Source organism: Monodelphis domestica, chromosome 3 (assembly GCF_027887165.1).
Source record: "Monodelphis domestica isolate mMonDom1 chromosome 3, mMonDom1.pri, whole genome shotgun sequence".
NCBI classification, from domain to species: domain Eukaryota; kingdom Metazoa; phylum Chordata; class Mammalia; order Didelphimorphia; family Didelphidae; genus Monodelphis; species Monodelphis domestica.
The window spans coordinates 55,669,126-55,693,625 of NC_077229.1; the positions used below are offsets into that span (position 1 = coordinate 55,669,126).

General features: G+C 39.1%; 1 protein-coding gene across 1 annotated transcript in view; it reads right to left on the reverse strand.

Moving 5' to 3' along the window:
• RIMBP2 (RIMS binding protein 2) overlaps window positions 1-24,500 on the reverse strand; it is a 576,724-nt gene that overhangs the window by 546,987 nt on the left and 5,237 nt on the right. The window contains exon 2 of the mRNA XM_056821917.1: window positions 6,491-6,613. Coding sequence (XP_056677895.1) covers window positions 6,491-6,613 — 123 coding nt within the window. The remainder of the gene's footprint in view (window positions 1-6,490; window positions 6,614-24,500) is intronic.

Consider the following 24,500-nt stretch of genomic DNA (forward strand, 5'->3'; position numbering starts at 1 on the left):
GTTCAAATCTGGCTTCTGACACTTCCCAGCTATGTAACCCTGGATAAGTCACTTAACCTCCTTTGCCTTGCTCTTCTGTCTTTTTATTTTCTTTTAAAATCCCTACCTTCTGTGTTAGAATCAATCCATCCCAAGGCAGAAAAGCAGTAAGGACTAGCCAGTTGAGGGAAAGTGACTTGCCCAGGGTCCACACAGCTAGCCCTTTTATTTTGGGATTGTTACTAAGACAGAAAGTAAGGGTCTTAAAAAAAAAAAAGAAGTTATCACAGATAACTTGGAAATTGGAGTGCGCTAAAATCAGGAGATACCTGGGATCAAAACATGACTCAGAGATCCTGGTCAAGTCACTTAACCAAAAACAATGAGCTGTTCTTAGTGAGTGGTGTATTGAGCTCAGAAGGCAAGGAGTCTGATGCCAGGGAGGGGTGAGTTATTTATCCTTTCTGGAACTTGGTTTCCTTCTGCGTAAATGAAGGGAAATGGAATAAATTATTTCAAAAGTCCCTTCCATCTTCTACCCCTTCAGTTTAATAAAAGTATAATCCTTCTTTTCTAGGGACATTCACCACTCAGAAAGGGAGCCTTCTTCTCCACGTCCCCACCTGCTTTTACTGTCAGCCCACAGCTGTTCTGTCTTTATATAACATTTAATCTTAGTTAAAAACAGCTGGTTCCATTAAACAGCCTGATTGCAAACACACCATTTCCTTCCTGCCTCTCCTTCCTATCCTCCCTTTCTTCCCTCCATCTCCTCCACCCCCTGCCTTTCCACTGAGCTCTAAAGAGATGCAAGCAGGGGCTCAGATCATTGGACCATCCACCTAGAACTGGAAGGAACCGTAAGGTTTGTCCTGGTACCACCCCTTCACTTTCCAGATGAGGAAACTGAGCCCTAGAGTGGATAAGAAAGCAAAAGTGCCATGTATGCGCCATGTGGTCTAGTTTTTAGGAAGGAATTTTGGCCCATTTCAAGGATATCTTCAACAATTCAGGGGGCTCTCTTGGGAGATTTGGGGGTCCACCCCCCCTCAGGAAAACAGAAACTCTTGCAGGATTTCTGGGAAAAGAGTCTGGGTAATTTGGGGTAAATTTCTTGGGTAATTGGGCGGGTTGGATGGTCTAACTATGGTTCTTTCTCATAAAATCCAGACCCAGAGGTTGATTGAAAGAATAACCAACCAATGGTCCTTTTTGACATGTCCATCAAGATGATCCCACACTATTGAAATTTTTATCCGTAACTCTAATAAAGGCATTGAATGAATAGCAAATGTGCAAGTGATACAGTGGGATGGAAGGGATGACTAATATCCTGGATGACAGAATTAGATTTCAAAAGGACGCATGTTGGATACAGCTAGGTGACTTCATGGATTGAGAGCAGGTTTAAAGACAGGAGGGTCCTGGGTTCAAATATAGCCTCAGACACCTCTTCACTGTGTGACCCTGGGCAAGTCACTTGACCCCCATTGCCTAGCCCTTTCCACTCTTCTGCCTTGGAGCCAATATACAGTATTGACTCTAAGACAGAAGGTAAGGGTTTAAAAACATGTGTTATAAAAAAGAGTAGAAGATGGGTTCAACCACTGAATCCCTCTGTGCCTCCATTTCCTTACCTATAAAATGTAGGAAAAACACTAGATAACTATGATAAATGGCACAGTAAATAGAATGCTGGGCCTGGGCCAAAAAGACTGAAGTTCAAATTTGATCTCAGACAGACTGGAAGATTCATTTAATCACTGTCTGTCTCAGTTGCCTCAACTGTAAAATGGGAATAATAATAGCAGCTCCCTCAAAGGGTTGCTTTGAGGATCAAAAGAGATAACACTTATAAAGCACTTAGAACAGTTATATAAATATTTGTTTCTTTTCTCTCTCCTGTGACATCACCATCTCTGATCTAAGTCTTTGATTCTATGATCTCAACATGTTATGGGGCTTTATCAAATAGGATGAAGTTGAATGAGTATAAATGTTAAGACTTACACTGGGGTTCAAAAAATCAACTTCCTAACTACAAAATAGGGGAGGCATACTTAGAAATTTGTCTTTAAAAAATATATGGAAGTTATAAACAACTGATAATGCAAAGCGAATAAGCTATGTGGTACGGGGATGACCAGGAAGACTGAAATGATTTTAAACCACCTTAAAAGAGAGATTATGCAAGCAGATGGTAGAGAGCCAGGCCTGGAGTCAGAAAAATGACTCTTACTGAGTTCAAATTTGATCTCAGACACTAGCTGTGTGACCTTGGACAAGTCACTTACCCCTGTTTGCCTCAGTTTCCTCATCTATAAAAATGAGCTGGAGAAGGAAATGGCCAACCATTTCAGTATCTTTGTTAAGAAAATTCCAAATGGGGTTATGAGGGCTCATATACAACTGAAAAATGATTCAACAACAATAAGGGTTCATGAAGAAAGGGGTATATATAGTCTATTGTACTCTACTTTCATCAAAACACTTCAGTTTAGTTCAGAACCAATATTAGGAAGGCTATTTAAGAACTTCCCCAAATTTAACAAACTTCCTTTTATCTTTAACCTCTTCCTCCATCACTCCTTTCTTCTTCTGCTGTTCACTTAGAAGTGGTTCCTTCCTGATAACACTATTACCTTGCCAGACAATCCAATCCAATAAACATTTATTAAGCATCTGTTGTATACCAGAAACTGGGTTAAGTTCTAAGGGTATAAGTGATGAAAAAGAAAGGCAGTCCCTGCCCTCAAGGAATTTACAATCTACTTAGAGGAGACAATGTACAAAAGGAGGCAGGAAAGTGGCATGGTAGAATCTGGAGGTACCAGGCAGAGGAATATCTTATTCTGTGGAGTTGAAACCAAGCAGGGTAGCAGATGGAAAGTGAAGTCACCCTTTGCTTTCCTGGCTATACCTTCTAGATTTCCCATATCAAATAAAAAATACTGCAAGGAGGCAGGAAGACACAGTTCAAATAATAAGGAGCCACCATCAAGATCACATGAGATTTAGCAGCCTCAACTATAAAGGAATAGTATGATAATCCAGAAGGCAAAGGACACAGGCTTATCACCAAGATTAATTTACTTATCCAAAATAAGTATAATGCTACTGGAAGGAAATGGATTGTTAATGAAAGAGAGGACTGCCAAACATTTCCTGACGAAAAGACCAGAGCTATGGAGAAACTTTGAAGCACAAACACAGAAATAAAAAGAAACATAAAAAAGGTAAATGTGAATGAAAGACCAAATTAAGATAAACTCATTCAATCATTTCAGTGGTGTCTAACTCTTAATGACCCCATTCAGGGTTTTCTTGGCAAAAGTACTGGAGTGGTTTGCCATGTCCTTCTCCAGCTCATTTGACAGTTGAGGAAACTGAGGTTAACAGGGTTTAGTAACATGCCTAGCATCACCAAAATAGTATGTGACTGAGGTCAGATTTGAACTCATGTCTTCCTGATGCCCATCCTGGTGCTCTTTCCAGGGCAGCACCACCTGGCTGTTACATGGATAAATTGCTTACATTCAAACATGGAGGGATGATACATGTATCCCCATTGATTCCTTATCATCATCAGGATTCACAGAGGAAGTCCAATGAGACAAGGTCTGGGAGTGGTTCTCTAATTTTTGATGATCCCAAGAAAACAATGAAGAAAGAGGTGAAAAAGAATACACTGGAGGAAAGTTAGGGGAAAGTATCTCAAAAAATGGGTGTGCACAAGTAGGTATCTACACAAACAAGAAGGAACAGGGTAAGGAGGAGTGGCTGACACTTGAACCTCATTCCCAGCTAAACCAGTCCAAAGAAAGAACACACACACACACACACATATGTGTGGGAATAGAAATATATTTTATTCAACAATGAAATAAGAAAGGAGAGAAGAATGGTGGAACTGGAGGAAGAGTATTAGTCCTAAAATAAGGATTAGACCTAAGCAAAACAAATTCTATGGATGTACAAAAATACTTATAGTTCTTTTTGAGGGGCAAAGAATGGGAATCTGAGGGGATACCTATTAACTAAGCAATAGTTGAACAAGTTATTTTATATAAATGTGATGGAAAACTATTGGGCTGAACACTTACCAATATAATGGCCAACCAGGATTCCAGAAAACAAATGATGAACCATGTCACCCACATCCTGATAGAGAGGTGAAAGGATCCTAATGCTTACTGAGACAAATATGTTTAAGACAAGGCCAATGTGGACATTTGTTTTTAACTGACTATACATGTGTACAATGGGGTTTTTTTCATATTTTTTCAGTGTGAGAGAGAAGATAGGAGGAGCAAGGAGGTGAAAGGCTGATATTTGAAATTAAAATTTAATTAAAATTAAAAAAAACCTTCTTAGCCTCAGTTTCCTTATCTCTAAAATGGAAATAATAATAGCACCCACCTCACAGGGCTATTGAGAGGATAAAATGGGATAATGCCTAAAAGTGCTTTGCTAATCTTAAAGTGCTATATAAACACTAGTTATTATTGTTGTTACAAGATTCCCCCCACCTTTTTTTAGTGGAAAGGAAAGGATGGAGAAGTAAAAAAAAGTGGTTAACTGAAAATTTTTAATTTAAAAAGGAAAGTAGAGGCAAGGAGAAGGTGTATTGTAGATCTATTGTCTAGTCCTTATTGATTCTAAGATGGAAGGTAAGGGTCTAAATAAATAAATAAATAGATTTTTTTACTTCTCTCTCTTTATACATATACATATATATGTGTGTGTGTATACATATATACACACACACATATATTATCTGTATCTATATATATACTTCTAAAGTATAGATAATATAGATAGATGTAGAGATATATCTAAGGGAAAGAAAGTATGTATATATATATATATGTATATATATATATATATATATATATGGAGAGAGAGAGAGAGAGAATTCTATATATATTTCTATAGCCTTATACTTCTATGCCTCCTTGAGTTACCTGATCCATAATAGATGATTAACAGATAACTGAGTGGCAAAGAATTGGAAAATGAAGGATTGTGCATCACTTGGAGAATGGATGAACAAGTTGCCGTAGGCGATTGTAATGGAATATTATTGCTTCTTAAAGGAACGATAAACAGGATGGTTTTGGAAAATCCTGGGAAGGCTTATATGAACTGATGCAAAGTGTAAATCTTGAAATTTCTCAGACTTGTGAATGTTAAAAATTGTTCCAATGGAAGATTCCCCAATGGAGAAATTTTTAACATTCACAAGTCTGAGAGATTTCAAGATTTACAAAAGTTAAGTGAGAAGAACCAGAACAATTTACACAGTAACAGAAATATTATATGCTGATCAACTGCAAAGGACTAAACATTATCAGCAAAGCAAATCTCCAAGATAACACAAGGGATTTGTGATGAAAATGCTATTCACAGCCAAAGAAGGAACTGTTGGAATCTGAAAGCTGCTCAAAGCATACCCTCTTTCATTATAGTTCCTTCATAAGATTTGTGTGTATGATATTTGTCTTCTATCATGATATAAATAATATAGAAATGTATATTACAAGGAAGTAGGGTATAACATATGTCAGACTATTCATTGCCTCAGGGAGGAGGGGGATGGAAAGGAAGGAGAAAAATCTGAATTTCAAAATATCAAAAAAATGTCAAAATTATTTCTACGTGTAACTGAAAAAATAAAACATAAAAAATAAATAATTGCTGATTATTGAATGAAACCTAGAATCCGAGGACCTTTAAAACTGTCATCTGGTCTAACTCTCTGCCACCAAGATAGATAACAACCATGCCAAGGGTAAGTGGTGATAGCCACCAGGTATGTCTCAAATACCACCTTTGTGAAAACCCCAGTATCAGAGACTACTGCTCCCTGTTCTAAAACATCCTGCATTTTAGATGAAGGAAAAACATCATGACATCCAATGCTATCTAAGAGATTCTTCCTTGGAGCTAACTTAAATATTTGCTACTTGAGTGCTCAGGAGTAATTAGAAATAATTCAAAGCTAACCCCAATGGCAATAATTTCAAGTAACTCTTGCCTCTTTTCTCTTTCCCTTCTCCCCTTACCAGGTTGAAAACATGATTTTTTTGTATTTGACGAGACCAACCTGTTCACAGTAAAGTCTTGGCATTCTTGCTCCTTAAGTAAAGTACAAGGTGAAGACACAAGATTTGGAGTCAGAAGTCCTGAATTTTATTTTTATGTGGTATAGAGGATAATGGAGTCAGGAAAACCTTAGTTCAAACCCAACCTCACTTACTAACCAGCCATGTGACCCTTGTTAGGACTGCTTCAGATTCCTTAACTATAAAATGGAGAAAATAATAATACCTACCTGTCATGATTGTTGTGATGATAAAATAATCATTTGAAACCTTAAAGTGCTATATAAACATTAGCTAGTCTACTCATTCCCCTCTTTGGTCCTCACTTTCCCTTACTGTTATTTAATCCTTAAGTTATTTGTCAGCTCTAAGTCATATGTTCTAACAATCACATCCACTTCACTCACCAGCTTTCCAGAGTCTTCCCAGGATTGGTTGTGGATCTCTTTCCCCTTCTTTGTGAACTCAAAGTGCAGGCTACAGTCCCCAGCGGTACTGCAGCCATTAGGATAGTCATCCCTGACCACTCCCTGTAAGAAAATTCAAATTCAAAACTCATTTAATCTCTGATAAAACAAGGTGAAGAAAATAGGCTGAAAAGTTGACTTAGTTTTGGCAAAACAAAAGTATGTGTCCTTGGGGAAAAGAAAAAAGTCCATGAAACTGTAGCTCTTCACTACCACTACTGCTCCTCTGGAAGGAATCTAGGAAGCATGAATTTTCTGTGCCAATCTGCTTCAGTACTAGTGTACTCTACATGTATACCCACTCTTCCTATTGCTGCTATGTGTAGAACCTGATCTTCAAGTGTGAGTTGAACAGGTATCCCAGAAAGGGTACCTCAAACACATTCAATGAATAAAATGAATGAATGCCTAGATGGACAGATGGACGGATGGATGGACAGATGGACGGACTAGATAGATAGATAGATAGATAGATAGATAGATAGATAGATAGATAGATAGATAGATAGATAGATGGAAGGATGGATAGATAGATAGATAGATGGATAGATAGATAGATAGATAGATAGATAGATAGATAGATAGATAGATAGATAGATAGATGGATGGATGGATGGATAGATAGATAGATAGATAGATAGATAGATAGATAGATAGATAGATAGATAGAGTAAGAGATAAGATAGAGAGAGAGAGGGAGAGAGATGCATAGATGGATGGATGGATGGTTAGATAGATAGATAGATAGATAGATAGATAGATAGATAGATAGATAGACTACATGAATAAATAAGTAAATGGATAGGTATATGGATGAATGAATGAATACAATGTAATTACATCTATTCAGCCTTAATATTTATATCTCCATCAGCAATCTCAAACTAAAAGTGGAACTCATTATTCTCCGCCTTTAAACTTCACTGCTTCTCCAAACTTCCCTATTTCTACTTTGACCCACATCCTCACCCCTCATATTCAATCAAATGTCGGGTTGTATTGAGTCTATGGCCAACAGCTCTAGATCAGACTCTCATTACTCCTCATCTGGTAATAGGTTCCAAATCAGTTTCCATGGTTCTATTCTCCTCTCTCTCTAATCCAGCTTCTATACAGCTGCCAAAATTAAATTTCTAAAGCCCAGATCTGACTCCACTGCTTCCTTGATCAAAAAATTTTCTTTCTAAGATAAAAATACAAATTTCCCAACTTCATATTGAAAGTCATTCATAATTTGGCTTCCAAGCAATTTGGAACTATGCCCAAAGGGCTTTAAAAGACTGTCTGCCCTTTGATCCAACCTTACCACTGCTGGGTTTGTACCCCAAAGAGATAATAGGGAAAAATGTGTATACAAAAGTATTTATAGCTATGCTCTTTGTGGTGGCCACAAATTGGAAAATGAGAGGATGCCCTTCAATTGGGGAATGGCTGAACAAATTGTGGTATCTGTTGGTGATGGAATACTACTGTGCTCAAAGGAATAATGAACTGGAGGGATTCCATGTGAACTGGACCAACCTCCAGGAAGTGATGCAGAGTGAGAGGAGCAGAACCAGGAAATCATTGTACACAGAGACTGATACATTGTAGCATGACCGAACATAATGGACTTTTCTACTAGCAGCAATTTGCAATGATCCAGAGGCACTTATGAGAAAGAATACTGTCTACATCCAGAGAAAGAACTGTGGGAGCAGAAATGCAGAAGAAAAACATATGAATGATCACACAGTTCGATGGGGATATGATTGGGGATGTAGATTCTAAATGATCATCCTAGTGCAAATAGTAATAATATGGAAATAGGTTTTGAACAATGATACACTTATAACCCAGTGGAATTGCTCATCGGCTCCAGGAGGTGGGAGGGAGAGAATATGAATCATGTAACTATGGAAAAATATCCTTAACTAACTTAAATAAATAAAATAATTTGGCTTCCATTTACCATTCCTTAACTTATTTCATATTACCCTCCTACATATATTCTTCATTCAAACCTGCCTTCCTCAAATCAACCTTCTATTATCTCCTTTTTCCTTGTTACTGCCCACATAGTTTCTCATGCCCCAAATCCACCTCCTCCAAATTCCTGCATACAAGGAGCAGCAAGTATACCAGTTTGGTTGGAAATAGATCATTTATTCAAGGGAATAATAAGAAATCCATTGGAAAAGATACTTCATAGCCTTCTTGTGAAGGGCTTTAAATGTCAAGCAATGGAATTTATACTTTATCCTAAAGACAGAAGGGAATCACTGAAGCTTCCTAAGTAGGATAGTTATTTATTTGGCTATATTTTTAGAAATATTATATTTTTATTAAATAATTTTATATAAATTATATAAATAAAATTATAAAATGATTTAGAATATTATATTTTTAGAAATATTAATGTGAAAGACTTATAGGCGAGGGAAGGAATTGGAGACCGGAAGACCACTAAGAAGGCTTTTGCTATAGTCTAGGTAAGAGATGATGAGGACCTAAACTAAAGTGTTGGGTCAAGTGAATGAAGAGAAGGGAACAAAAAGGAGAAATTTCTAGTGAAATAGGGAAGTAGATGTAAAGAATAACTTTTTTAAATAATTAGAACCATCCAAAAGTGGAATGCCTCAGCGGATGGTTAGTTCCCCTTTACTATGTACAAGAGTTGCACCATTTAAAAGGGAATGGATGAGTTACAATCACATCTCTGCAAACGGTCGCCATATCAGATAGAAAGAGAATCAGAAACAGAGACCATATTGCTGCAGACAGTACCTATATCAGCTAGTGGAGAAGAGATAGAAAAACAGAGATAAAAACAGAGATATTCAGAGACCAAATTTCTGTAGACAGTACCCATATTGGGGAGGGTGGAGAGAGACAGACAGACAGAAACATAGAGACAGACAGAGAGACAGAAACAGACAGAGAGACACAGAGACACAGAGACAAAGAGAGAGATTGAGAGTACATTTATTGGATATTTACTATGCACTAGTCCCTGTGCTAAGCACTGGGGTTACCAATATAAACAAGCAAGAGAGATCCTTCCAGAAGCTTACATTCTAAAGGAGAAGAATACATAAAGAAGAGCTGGAAGGTGGGGTATGAAGAAAGTTGGAGCATATCATGGAAATGGCCTCCATGTTTGATGGATCTGGCCAAGAGTACAAAGATGGTTCCAGGGGTAGAATCCAAGGTTTGGTGGAGAAGAGGAGATGATAGATAGATGTGGAGAGTGTATGTTGTAAGAATAGAAATAAACATTTATAAAGCAACTGAAGGTTTTCAATGGACTTTCCCTAGAATCCCAATCTCAACAGAAAAGTCAAGACAATTCTGTCACTTGCCAGCACACGACTTCCCATTATGTAAGAGCCTCATTCCCACCCTCCATCTCAGAGCCAGCTGACAGTGGCCAGGCATGTCCAAGCTCATTAGGAATTTGTTGTCAAGAAAATGAGACTCTCTTTTAGTGATATTTTGCAAACTGCCAGGTCTCCTCCAATGTTTTCTCTGAAGTGGAAGGATAGAGGCAGCTGTTGTCTCAATATGGGCAGTAACCCAAGTTCAAATCCTCCCTCAGACACTAGGTGTTTTAGCCTGGGCAGGTTCTTTCATCTCTGTCATCAACTGTAAAATGGGGGAAATAGTACCTACCTTCCAGGGTTGTTTTAGGATTCAATGAGATAATAATTGTAAAGTAAATTAATACAGTCCTGGCATATAAGTAGATGCTTGCTATATAAATTTTAGCTATTATTATTATCTTCTAAAAATGAGGATAATAATAGCACCTGCCTCCCAGTCAGAGTGAGATGATATCTGTAAAGTTCTCTGCAAAGTTGATTTGAGAGAGAGAGAGAGAGAAAGAGAGAGAGAGAGAGAGAGAAATAGAGATAGAGATAGTCTTAGCTTAAACAAAAATTTAATAAATTTTTAATAGTTTAAAGATGCCCTAAGACTTTGGGGACATTTTCTGTAAGATGAGAGAAATAAGAACTCAAATTTCTATAACATCTAAGGCTTTATATATATGTATATATACATATATATATATATATACACATACATACATACATATATATAGTCAGCTATGAGAATGGTAAGACAGGCAGAGAGAAATTGATCTTTGCCTCAGTCAAGGGACACCAGAAGCATTGAACAAGAATCTGGGGTGGCTGGGGAGACTTGGAGCATAGGCAGAAAAAGAAACAAACTTTTTCCCATATCTAAATAACAGCCCCTTTTCCTGAATTATCGTTGGCTAAATATTCCATTCCAATCTAAACCTTTGTATTTCATTTTCTCTCTCTGTACCTGTGAGCCTCACTTGAACCCTAGGTTCTAGAGGGAGGGTCAAAGTGAACAATAGATGGAGAAGTGGATAGGGTTTTGCACTTAGAAGTTGGAAACATTTGAGTTTGTGTCTCAACTCTGACATTAACTAGCTGTGAGGCCACAGGTAAGTCACTTGACCTCAGTTTCTCCATCAGTAAAATGAGGGTACTAATAGATATAATACTTGTAATGAACCTCAAATGAGGCAATGTATATAGCATCCTTTTTAAGCTTTGGTGTTCTTCTGTTGCATGTGTCTGTGTAGGGTATCCCAAAAGACTTAGGGAAGTTTTTTGCTTTAGTAGCTCAATAGCTTCGAACTCAAACAAAAATTTAATAATAAAGCTTTAATAGTTTAAAGATGCCTTAAGACTTTGGGGACATTTTCTGTAAGATGAGAGAAATAAGAACTGAAATTTCTATAACATCTAAGGCTTTAGAAAAATTCATTATTTATGTCTTGAGTTTCAAATTCCCTCCCTTCCTCCAGTCCCTCCCTCATCCTTTAAGAACACAAGAAATATGATACTCATTATGTGTGGAAAATCATACAAAACACATTTCCATATTTCATATTCCATATTAACCATGTTGCCAAAAAAGCCAAAAACACTTTAAAGTTTAATGCCATCTTCTGCAGGGAGTCTTTTCAGGTCTCCCCACCATCTAGCAGAGCCTTTCCTTCTAAAGTAACATATATATATTATATAATATATATATATATATATATGCTTTCTCCCCTATTAGAATGAAAAGTCCTCCAGCTTCAAAGAAACTTGAGATTTGTATGAACTGATTCACAAGTGAAGTGTACAGAACCAGAAGAAATTTACACTCTCATTACAAAATTGTGAAGATAAACAATTTTGAAAGGCTTAAAAACTCTGATCTACACAATGATCAATCATGATTCTAGATAGCTGACAATAAAGTATGACCCATCTTTTGACAGAGAAGTAATGGTGTTAAAATGCAAGAGGAGGAGGCATGCAACTTTGGATTTAGTCAATCACGATTTGTTTTGGTTGACTATGCTTATTTGTCATGGGGTTTTGTCTGTCTCTTATTTTCAGTGGAGGAGTTGGGAAGGAGAAAAATAAATGCATATCACTTTTTTTAAAATAAGATTTTATTTTTAAAAAGATTGTAATGTCCTTGAAGTAGGGACTGTTTTCTTTTTAACTTTGGATCCCCAGTACTTAACACAGCGTCTGGTACACAGTAAGTGTATAGATGCTCGTTGATTAACTGATTAGCAAAGGTCTTTCTTCACCATAATTCTATGGGGTAGATAATGCAATTATGATTAACTCCATTTTACAGGTTAGGTAAATGCCTTCCTTAAGATTACATAGGTACTAAATATAGAAGTTAAATTTGAATGCATGAAGCTGAAAATGCCATAATTTCTGAAGAATTCAAGTCAAAAGTTCTCCCAGACTTAGATGGCTCAATGGATAGAGAGCCAAGCCTAAAGCCTGGAGGACCTGGATTCAAAACTCACCTCATACACTTCCTAGCTGTGTGACCCTGGGTAAGTCACTTACCTCCAATTGCCTAGCCCTTACTGCTCTTCTGCCTCAGAACGGATACATAAAGTAAGACATAAAGTTAGGATTTTTAAAGGTTCACCCTGACAGCAATGGAGAAGGGTATTTTGGGTAGGTTTAAGCTTTGAAACATCACCAAACAAGAGATGTGATCATGCAAAGGATGTCTTCAGAAAGGTATAGGATAGGAAAAGAAGCCCAGCTGGGCTGGTCATGTCGGGAGAGTAAGGTGTGACTGGTCCATGTTCCCTAGAATCAGATAAAAGCCGTCCGGGATAAGGAGGCAGGGATGGGTTGGGATCTCTGTCCCTGGAGGGATTGCCTTCCTGGATGCAATCACGCTGCACGAATGCCAGCTCTTACTCCCTGGACTCCAGCAGTCTGATGCTGAGGTCGAGATGTATTCGCCAAATTCCACAAGGCTTTTGGGATCCCCTGTGGCCATCGATGTCAACAAGTACCGCAATGTGAAATTCTCTATCCTGAGCTCACCACATGCTAGCACCTACTAAAGCTGGGGAAAGCATCCTGAGTAACAACGCTTTCAGTGTGACCCTGTTCCCCCTCCCTTGTCTACATCAGAGGGAAACACCACTGAAGATGGCCCCAGCCCTCGTGATTCAATCTGGAAACTATGCAGGATTGACTTAAGGGAATTCCTAGAGCGTCATCCTTTCCTCTGTGCTAGTAGAGGGTCTGATCTGACTCAGTCATCATAGAACTGTCAACTGGAGATGGCCAATACTTCCATCTGTCAAGTTCTGAGGATTTCTTCCCACAATTGAGGACTGTGCTAGAATGAAAGGACCTAAGTTCATATCCTGACCCTGAGCCTTGTGTCTAGGGGCAGCTGGGTAGCTCAGTGGATGGAGAGTCAGACCCAGAGATGGGAGGTCCTGGGTTCAAATCTAACCCCAGACACTTCCCAGCTGTGTGACCCTGGGCAAGTCACTTCACCCCCATTGCCCCATTGTCTAGCTCTTACCACTCTTCTGCCTTGGAGTCAATACACAGTATTAATTCTAACACAGAAGGTGAGGGTTTAAAAAAAATAAAAATAAATGGGATGAAAAAGGAAGCCAATTATATTGAAATACATTTATCAAGATATATATATATATATTTTTTAAGTTCACATTCCCTAAGGTAAGAAAGCCTGGATTACATGATGTTCCAAATCCCTTCCAGTACTCTATAGATCCTAGACTGAAACCCTTAGAGAACATCAGGCATTGCTATAGCCAAAAATTCTTTGGCCCGTGGGCCATCATGGTGACGAACCTCTCTAAACTTGCCTTGATGGGTTGATTCTCAGATGTCCAACACAGAGCCCACTGCCAGGTCATATGTAGTAAAGGACAGAACCTTAGAACTGGACTCAGAGAGATCATGGCTCAAAGCCAGCTGACACTGGCTAAGCCTATGACCCTGGGTAGGTCACTTAACCTATGACTCAATTTTCTCATCTGTAAAATGGGAACAACAAAAGCATCTGCCTTCCAGGGTTGTTGTGAAGGTTAAATGAGCTAAAATAGGCATTCACCCTTGAGCCTCAGGGCCCCATCTGTAAAGTAAGGACAATAATAACTCCAGTGCCAACCTAATGGAATTGTCTTGAGGACCAAATGAGATGGAATAGGTTCTAAGTAGTACAAGGAATAGAGGGCTAGACCTGGAGTTAAGAATCACTGAATTCAAATCCTGCCTGAGACACATTAACTGTGTGTCCCTGGGAAAGTCATTTGAACCCAGGTATTGCTGATTACATATAAGTAGCGCACTCCATCCATTCAGCCAGAGTGAAAAAAGTCATCTCAGCCAAAAACCTGGGGCAGCATTTCTTTCAAGGAAGAATGAGAGATCTACAAGGTGTTCGGGTGAGCTGAGTCCTTGCCATGATAAGGAGGGGAGTCTTGGGGCTGAGGGAGCTCAGGAAACCAAATCCTTGGCTTTGGGGATCTCTTCAGAGCTCTTGGGAGGCTCTGTTCTTTGGAGCATACTCGCCCAGGATGTGTAGGCACTCCCTTGACTTGAAGCAGCCTGGCTTGTTCACAGGAGGCCAGGCCACTTGAGCTCAGCCTATTGTGGTCATTCCCCCATCTCTCTCCCAAGAGCTATCAGGAAATTTTCCTTTCTGTTTCCAGCAGTGGGAAGTCACACTGACCCTTAAAGGAAAGTCTAGACCTAGGGTGGGGCAACCAGGGCATTGTTCCAAAGTATTAGCATTCAGAGACACAGGTATCATCGAACAGAAGCAACAAAAAAATTAAAGAGGAAAACACTTCCTCCATTCCATCCCCTCTTCCCAGTCTGGCCATGTCCTGGTCCCTCCTCTGTTCCATCATCATATCTCATAATAGAACATAGTAGAATGCCTCTTAACAAAACAAAACATAACATCTCTAAACATAACATCTCAACATAAGATAACACCTCAGCAAAACATAAGAAAACATAGCAACATAACATAACATAATATCATATAACATAGCATAACAGAATAGAACATAATATCTCTTAACATAATATAGCATCTCAACCCAAGATAACATATTCTAATATACATAACATAATCTCTCCTAACATAACATAATATCTCTTAACATAATATAACATCTCAACGTAACATAAGATAACATAATAGAACATAACACTATCTCTTAACATAACATCTCAACATAGTATATCATAATATAATAGAATCTCTCCTAACAGAGTAGAATAGAACATAATATCTCTTAACATAACATCTCAACATAACATATTCTAATATAACATAACATAATCTCTCCTAACACAATAGAATAAAATAGAACATAACATCTCTCTTAACATAACAGCTCAACATAAAATAATGTCCTAATATAACATAATCTCCCCTAATAGAAGAGAAGAGAAGAGAAGAGAAGAGAAGAGAAGAGAAGAGAAGAGAAGAGAAGAGAAGAGAAGAGAAGAGAAGAGAAGAGAAGAGAAAAGAAGAGAAGAGAAGAGAAGAGAACATAACATATCTCTTAACATAACATCTGTAAAATTGAGATTTGAACTCTGGACTTCAATCCCCACAAACCCTTGCTCCACTTCCCCAAAATGCTTTGTAATCCCACGGAATTCTGAGGTGGGCGAGATCGAGAAGGTATTTAAGCTGATTACAAAGGCTTTTGAGCTCCTTTTGGACTTCCATTTTGGAGCAGAGGCGTCTCTTCCATGATGTGAGGTTATTTTGTCTAGGCCTCTGGCCTAGGCACATGTTTCTTACTTGTATATTCTTTAATCCTTAATCCTTAATAAACCTCTAAAAAACATAATACTCCTTGCAGAGAGAAACTAATTTCTACCTGCCATAGTCTCTCCCCATATCCCTAAATTTTAATCCTTACAGATGGCAACCACTAGATTGGATGAGAACTTCTCAAATTTTTTAGCCTAGATAATGATTTTTTTAAAGCCACATTTCTCCAAGATGCTCTTTAGAAAACCATCTTGATCAGCTCCTGCCTGCGGCCCTCTCCAGCTCCTGCTTCTGCTCCTGGCCTCTCACCTGGTGCCCGAGCTGCGCTCCAGCTCCCGGCCCGACCCACCCCGGAGGTCTGTCTCTCACCCATCTGGCCTCCGACCCAGAGGGCTCATCACCCCAGCCCCAGACCCACGACCGACACCCCAGCCAACTCATCACCCAGATCCTTGAAGCAGATCGCTCAGGACTCATTGTGACCAGCCGGTAACAGTATTGGCCACGTGGGCCAAGGGAAGAGACTGAGAGAGAAAGGAGAACGAGTAATTTTCCCTTAGGCTAAGCCTCCACATGGATGGGGATATTGACCACTGTGGGTTCAGAGAAAGGGAGAGAGAAGAAACAGATTTTTCAAACAAACTTTTAAGCAATGGGCTGTTTAAAAGGATACCTTTTGACTGTTCTGGTAATTTCATTGATTTCACCTGTGTGCCAGAAGAAAGATTCAGCCCAAAGATTCAACTTTGAATTTGCAAATGGGTGGCTCAGCAAACTAAGAACCAGGCCTAAAGACATGCGGTCCTGGGTTAAAATCTGGCCTCCGATACTCCCCAGCTGTGGGTCCCTGAGCAGATCCCTTAACCCCCATTGCTTAGCACTTACCACTCTGCATTCGGACAATAGACATTTAAATAGATAAACACACCTAAGGAACTTTAAAGACTAAAGGCTATATTCTAAAGCATTTCAGACTCCAATGGTTTATACAAATCTCTGTATTTCTATTGCATTTTGATATTTGCTTGTTTTAAGATATAACTTTGTGATTTTAAGTTCATATATTACTGGATTGAATATTATTATGTTACACTGAAGGTTGATTGAATTTATTTTGAATGTACTGAGTTTTGAAATTCTGTTGTTTTTCCCCTATAACTGTGCTGAAAAAACATTACTGAATAAGCCCATATATGAAAAAACAGCCTTTCTATTTTTGACTTTGTAAATTCTCTCATAGAGGATAGATGGACTTCAGGACTGGTTATAATTGTATAACCACCTTTGGAAAATTTAATATGCTAAATATCTCAAATTATTTTAAGGGTTTTTTAAATATGATTTTTGTAATTTTTTTAAACAATCTTTGGTCATTTTTGCCTGCCCCTTCCACGAGGTAAGGCCCATTCTAGTAGCTGAAGTGAAATACATTTTATAAACCCCAACCTTCCCACATGTGAATGGAAGTTGGGCAGTTAATCTCAGGGCATTTGTATCCCTATAAGCCTCCAAAAAAAGGAGCATCTTTTATTTATACTCTTCAGCTCACTACTTAATTTCTACCAGAATATATAGATTTCTTGATTATGTTCTTAACCCAAAATGAGTTTTACTTTGTTTAAAAATATGTTTATTATCAAGGTTGAAAGATTGCTGTGTTTGTAAAAATTGTGACAAATATCCATCAATTCATAGGTTTTTTAAAATGCCATACAGCAACTTATGTGAAATAGGATAGTGTGTTTGTTTGCTATTGTAATTAATTGGGCTATTGAGAATTTGGGGGATATTGATAACTACATATTTGTACTACTGTATTTTTAAAAAATGAAAAATTGTTACCTTGTTCAATTCATTTGCCTTCTACTCACAGTGATCATGGCCAGATATTAAGAGGAAATGGATCTCATTTTTGGTGAGAAAGCCTTGTATTCTTTATTTTCTTAGCTGACACAGAGTGTCAATGATTATAAGCTATATTTTTAAATTTTTTTAAAAGCTCTTTTATTATTATATTTTTCTTGCATGTGCAATATACCTTTTCAGGGTTTTTATATATTTTTCTCTCTTTTTTATATTTGAAGCACATGTCACCAGTATTAAGATTTTCTTTTACCTTTTGATTTTTCAGTACTACAAGTTTGAAATACATTTGCTAATGCATGCCCAAAAAGGCTTGTGACTATAAAAATGATGCCACTAATTATTTAATAAATTATGGGACTTTGCTTAATGATTCTGTCTGATTCCAGGACAAGATATACACACAAGAGCCATTGCACAAAGCCAAAGAAAAGCCAATCCAGGATGGATTGATGCACTTCTAGGCCAATACAAAGGTCTTGAACCTAGTGTGAAGACTTGAGGTTACTATGTTTAACATGTGTTAAGACATAGGCTTTCCTTGTGTCCACACTCACTCTGAAGATACTCAAAGACAAGTATCCCCAAACTTGGCTCCAACTTGACTTCTATAATCTGGTCCCTTTCTTTTCTGCCTCTCATAGTGTGGTACCTTTCTGTAGTCCTGGCTATTGACTGGGTAAATGCATCATTGCTTAGATCATTTTGATTGGGCCCTGATTGAAGGACCTGTTATAGATTTATTTTTCTTTTACTTGGAATTTTTACACATAAGATTTTGATAGTCTATATTTTCATCCAGAAATTTTTTCTTTTCTTTTTAATTTTTCTGATATCTTTTAATATCTCTTACCAATTGATTCATATACCTCATGCCTCAGCCATGCATCCCTAAGTGATCCTGTTTTTTTTTTTAATCACCCTCTTAATGGGGTGGAATGTAAAAAAATATATATCATTATTTAAATTGCAAAGTTTAAATTCCTTTTGAGAAGAATTTTAGGTAAAGAAGATGCTACCTCTCTGAATCCAGAACTGAACTGTTGGAGAAGCCACCATGAAGAAGCCTCCAGACCACAAGTTGCACAAAATTGAACTTTGGGTGTGGTTGATTGAACATTTATTTGTATCTGTACTTTCATGCCAAAGGGGACTGCCCCCTAACTGGCTTTCTGTCAATGCGTTCAGCAATTATTGGTTTTATTCTTTTTTTTCTCTTATCCTCAAATTATTGTAATCTTTAAATTGATTATGTTTTTATGATCCTTTGGGGAAGGTCTTCTTCCCAGAGGATCAAACGGCGGGATGTAAAATTGAGATTTGAACTCTGGACTTCAATCCCCACAAGCCCTTGCTCCACTTCCCCAAAATGCTTTGTAATCCCACAGAATTCTGAGGTGGGCGAGATCGAGAAGGTATTTAAGCTGATTACAAAGGCTTTTGAGCTCCTTTTGGACTTCCATTTTGGAGCAGAGGCGTCTCTTCCATGACGTGAGGTTATTTTGTCTAGGCCTCTGGCCTAGGCACATGTTTCTTACTTGTATATTCTTTAATCCTTAATCCTTAATAAACCTCTAAAAAATATAATACTCCTTGCAGAGAGAAACTAATTTCTACCTGCCTCAGTCTCCCCATATTCCTAAATTTTAACTGTTACACATCTTAGCATAACATAAGATAATAATATACTATAACATCTCTTAATATAACATCTCAACATAAGATAACATATTCTAATATAACATAACACAATCTCTCCTAACATAACATAATATCTCTTATGTAATATTTATAGGGAAAGATGGGGGAATTGAAAAAACAGGGGATAACGAAAGGTTTATAGCAGAGAATGGAGGAATTGAAGGGTGAGAGGGAATATGGCTGCTGGTGAGGCAAAGGAGAGAGATGCCCCCTGCCTAGAGGCTATATTTTGAACAAAATGGGGTGTCCAAGAAATGAGCCACTTATGATAGCCTGCAGGGATGTCTTCTCACTGTATTGCTGCCGAAGCTGCCCCAAGGCAGGTAAATATGGACCCACCTGAGGGACAAGCTTCCCCAAAATTTGGTCGAGCAGCAGGGATCCGATAAGGAACATTTGTAATTGTATGACTGAACTGAGGTTCAGCTCCCTCTATGCCCCAGAAAAGAGAGTCCACTTATCTGCCTGTGATATTCAAATAAGATAAATTTTAATAACTAGTTCAGATTGGAGAGGTATCAGTGGAAAGAGAAGAGGGATGTCCATAAATAAGGTTGGAGTCTTTCTCAGCTTTGGAGCTGAGACCAGGCTCACAGGCTAGTGGAGGGTTTCTCTTATTCCTGTCTACACTATCTCTGTGCTAGTTTTCTTAATTTCAAAATTATAGCAGTAGACAGCAAGCAACAAGAACAGTTCTGACTTTCAGAGCTGGTTGTGCCTGTCTCTTTGGACTGAAGACAGTAGAGGCACTTCCATCCAGACTGGGAAGGACAAGCTCCTCCTACTTCCCCCACCCAGGAAGAAAGTGCTAGACACAAGACCACCTGACACTCCCAGTTGCCCCTTCCCCCACCAACTGTGAGTCTTGACAATTTCTTCTCTCTCTAATATTCCCGTTGTTGCCTATTCCAACACAGTGGCAGAAAGTCCAGAACTTGTTCTAGTTTCCTTTCCACACTTAACATAACATAATATCTTTTAATATAACGATATAACATGATATAACAACATCTAACATATCTCAAAAAAATATAACATAGCAATATGATATAACATAACATCTCTTAACATATCTCCTAATATAATGACATCCCTTAGTATAGCATAAGCTCTCTTAATATCTTTTAATATAGCATAGCATAATATCACTTAATATCTTATAACAATATCTCAGCATATTAGCAACATAATATAACATCTCTTAATATAATATAACATAACATATCACAATACAACATAACCATCTCCAATCTCTTAAGCCCCACAAGGCCAAAGTCTCACCCTAAAGCTCCCCAGATATGTGTTAACTGAATTTATCTAAAAATCTGGATTAAGGGCAGATGGATAGGCCAGTAGAGCACCAGGTCTGGTGTTGGGAGACTGTGGAGGAATCAAATGTGGCCTCAGACCCTTCCTAGCTGTGTGACCCTGAGCAAGTCACTTAACCCTGAATAGCTATCCCTTGTTGCTCCTCTGTCTTAGAACAAATACTAAGAAAGAAGATAAGATGTTTCTTTTTAATGAAAATAATAATTAGGAGTAACCAGAGCCCTTCTTTCCAGTGCCTCAGGAGGGTCAGATCTTGTGCCCCTGTCGCAGTTTCTGGTCACAGCCCTTCCTCAAGGGGCCCCTGCCTGGGGAAACGTAGGAGAGAGGGAGGTGGAGACGACAGCCCCTGCACCCCTTTGCTGCAGTCTGCTTTCCCCTCCCAAGATGACACATCCCCTAGAATGGGGCGTTTGCCTGCAGATGGAACTCCCCCGGAGCTCAGTGCAGTCGTGATCAGTCACCCCCGTTTGCCCAGGCCTGCTAGAAAACTGAGAAAAGCACAGAGATGCTCAGTGTCTTCCCCTCCCCCTGCCTTTGACCCAAGGAGAATTCACCCAAAGAATGAATCAGCTTGTTCCTGTGTGATGGGGAGCTGGGTGGGAGCTGTGAGGGCAGAAGCCTGCTCCAAGGGCAATAATTTTTTTTGGTGGGGGGTAAAGGAGAGGAGGAAAAAGAGAGGTGAATATTGCTTAATTGTCCACTCGGTGCCAGGAGCTGACATCTATCTCATTTGATTCTGACAGAAACCTGGGAGGACTGTATTATGCTGATCTCCATTTTATGGTTGAGGAAACTGAGTCAAACAGGTTACTGGTCCAGGGTCACACAGCTGGGACAGGAAAGATTTTGTAGAAGACTTAAGGCTTTGGCTGAGTTTTGGAAGAAAGGAGCGTGTGCTGGGGAGAGAGGAAGCCCTCCCTGACCCCATTTCCAACTGCAAGGCATGTCTGCTTCACCTTGCCTGGCCCCACTGTCCATCCCTCTCATTTCCCACCTGCAAGCTCCAGAGAGGACCAGCTTTGGGCTCAGGACAGCCTGAGTTTAAATCCCACACCGAGTTCTTGCTAGTGATGAAACCCTGAGCAAATCAGCCCAAGAGAAATTGTGCTTGTGTGTTTTTGTGTGTGTGCATTTTGTGTGTATTTGTGTGTGCATGTATGTATTTGTGTGTGAGTGTATATGTGTGTGCATGTGTGTATTTGTGTATGAGTGTGCACGTGTGTTTGTATGTGTGTGCATGTTTGTGTGAGGGTGTGCATATGTGAATATGTGTGTGTGCATATGTGAGTGTGTGTATTTGTGAGTGTGAAATTATGTATTTGTGTGTGTGTGCATACATCTATATTAGAATCAGATAGACTCATCTTCATGAGTTCAAATCCAGTCCCAGACACTTAGTAGCTGTGTGACACCCGGCAAATCACTTAATCCTATTTGCCTCAGTTTCCTCATCTGGAAAAGGAGTTATTCATAGTACCTACTTCTCAGGGGTTCTAATAGAATCAAGTGAGAAATTTGTAAAGGGTTTAGGATAGTGCCTGGCACATAGTAGGAGCTTCATAAATGCTTGTTTCCTTTCTTCCTGTGATAATGTTTGCAACATTCTACCTGAGTGGTCTCCCTACCTCTCTTCTGGGAGGAATGAAATGGGTGTCATTATCTGAGGCTTATAGCAAGCTACCTTCCTTTGCCTCAGTTTTTCATCTGTCTTTGCTTTTAGCTTTCCCCCCTTTCCTCTTTACTCCTCTCTTTATCTCCCTAGTCTGTCTCTAGCTTTCTGTTTCTCTCCTTCTCTCTCTCTTCCCTCCCTTACTCTCTCTCTCTGTCCTCCTCCTTCCCTCCCCCTCTCTCTGCTTGTCTGTTTGTCTCTTTCTTTCTCTGGCCTCTTCTCCCCTTCTCTGTCTCTAGCTTTCTACATCTCTCTTTATTTCTCTCAACTCTCCTCCCTCTCCCCCTGGCCTCGTTTCCTCTTCTCTTCTTCTCTGTCTCTGTCTTTCTCTGACTCTGTGTCCATCTCTCTCACTCTGTTTCTGTCTTTCTCTGTCTCTCTCCTTTCTCTGTCTCTGTCTCTCTCCTGCCTCTCCCCCTGGCCTCCCTTCCTCTTCTCTCCCTTTCCCTGTCTCTGTCTCAGTCTCTCCCCTCTGCCCCCGCCTCCCTTCCTCTTCTCTCTCCCTCTCTAGAGGTCTCTGTCTTTCTCTGTCTCTCCTCTCCATCTCTAGCTTTCTCTGACTCTTTTCCTCTCCCCTTCCCTCTCTTTGATTTTCTCTTTCCTTCTATCCTCTTTCTCCATCTCTTTTTATCTGACACTCTCTCTTCCTCTGTTTCTCTATTTCTCTGTAGATCTGAACTCAAATCTTGACTTCAGGCCCCTTTTAATCCACTGCATTATCTTGCTGCCTCTAGGCACCATAATTAGTTGGTTTTGCTTCACTGTTTTTCTTGATTACAAGCTAGGGTTTGCTTCTGGGACAGAAGAGGGTGGGAAAGTGGAGTATCAAGGGATACCCAGGAATGAACACAATATTTTGTAAAAACAAAAGGAATCAGCTGGGTGACTCAGTGAATGGAAAGCCAGGCCTATAGACAGAAGGTCTCTGGGTTCAAATCTGACCTCAGACTCTTCCTAGCTGTATAACCCTGGACAAGTCATTGAGCCTCCATTGACTAGCTCAAAACCAATATATAGTATTGATTCTAAGATGGAAGGTAAGGGTTTGTTTTTTTTTTAAAGAGTTATATAGATTGGGGCAGCTAAGTGGCTCAATATGTAGAGAGCCAGGTCCAGAGATGGGAGGTCTTGGGTTCAAATCTGACCTCAAACACGTCTTGGCTCTGTGACCCTGAGCAAGTCACTTAACCCTCATTGCCTAGCCCTTACTGCTCTTTTGCCTTGGAACCAACACACAGTATCAATCATGAGACTGAAGGTGAGGGTTTAAAAAATGACCACAACAAAAGGTATCAATAAGACATTAAAAATAAAATGAAATTACTTCTTTATTCTCTTCAGCTTATTATTCTTTTCACCTCTTTAGTATCTAAAATTTGGTCCTTACTTTCAATCTTTGCTTTTGCCACCCAACTGGTATTACAGGTCTCCTCTAACCCTCTCCATAATCCACAGGACTGAGTTGTCTAACACTCACTTGTATCTTTTCTTTCCCCGACTACCCTTTTCTTTTCTTTTAAACCATTATCTAATGCCTTGGAAGTCTAGTATCCTGAGACAGAAGAGTGTGGTAAGGACTAGGTTAATTGGAGTTAAGTGACTCACCCAGGATCACACAGCAAGGAAGTGTCCGATACCAGACTGATTCCCCTTACACCCTCTCTCTTTACCTAGAACCATCTCCCTTTGTCTTTCACATTACTCCATGTTCTGCCCTTATAATTCTCCCCAGGTGACAAGTATAGACGCAGTGAAAGAAGCCCACCAGGTCCAGACATACAGAACTTTAGGCTTGGAAAAGACTTTGGAGTCTAAGTAGTCCTGAACAAGAATTCTCCAAAGCACAGTCTCCCCACCAAAAAAAAAAAAAAAGAGTGAAAGAAAACCCGGAATCGCTTTTACCCCACCAGAAATATGCTGGGATGGCCACAAAAATCAGGAAGAGATCAAAAACTTGATCTATTTGCTAATTTGTTTTGCTAATCTTATTCACTAATTGTCCCTGATGGCAAGAGAAAGTTTTGAGACACTTAAAATGAATAAATGGATGACTTTTAAAGGAAATAAAAAGTGGTGATGCTGGGACATCAATTATCCCATTGACCACAACCATGGTACATTGTGGTCCTATCTACTAAGGATCCATTTCCTGGATGACTGAGGCTCCTCTCCACTGGCAATTACTGATCTCACCAATAATGCAGCCCTGGAAAGCCAGAGAACTCTCCAGGGTCTTTTGTTTTCCTGCACTTGTTTTTCTCAGGAGAGATGAATACA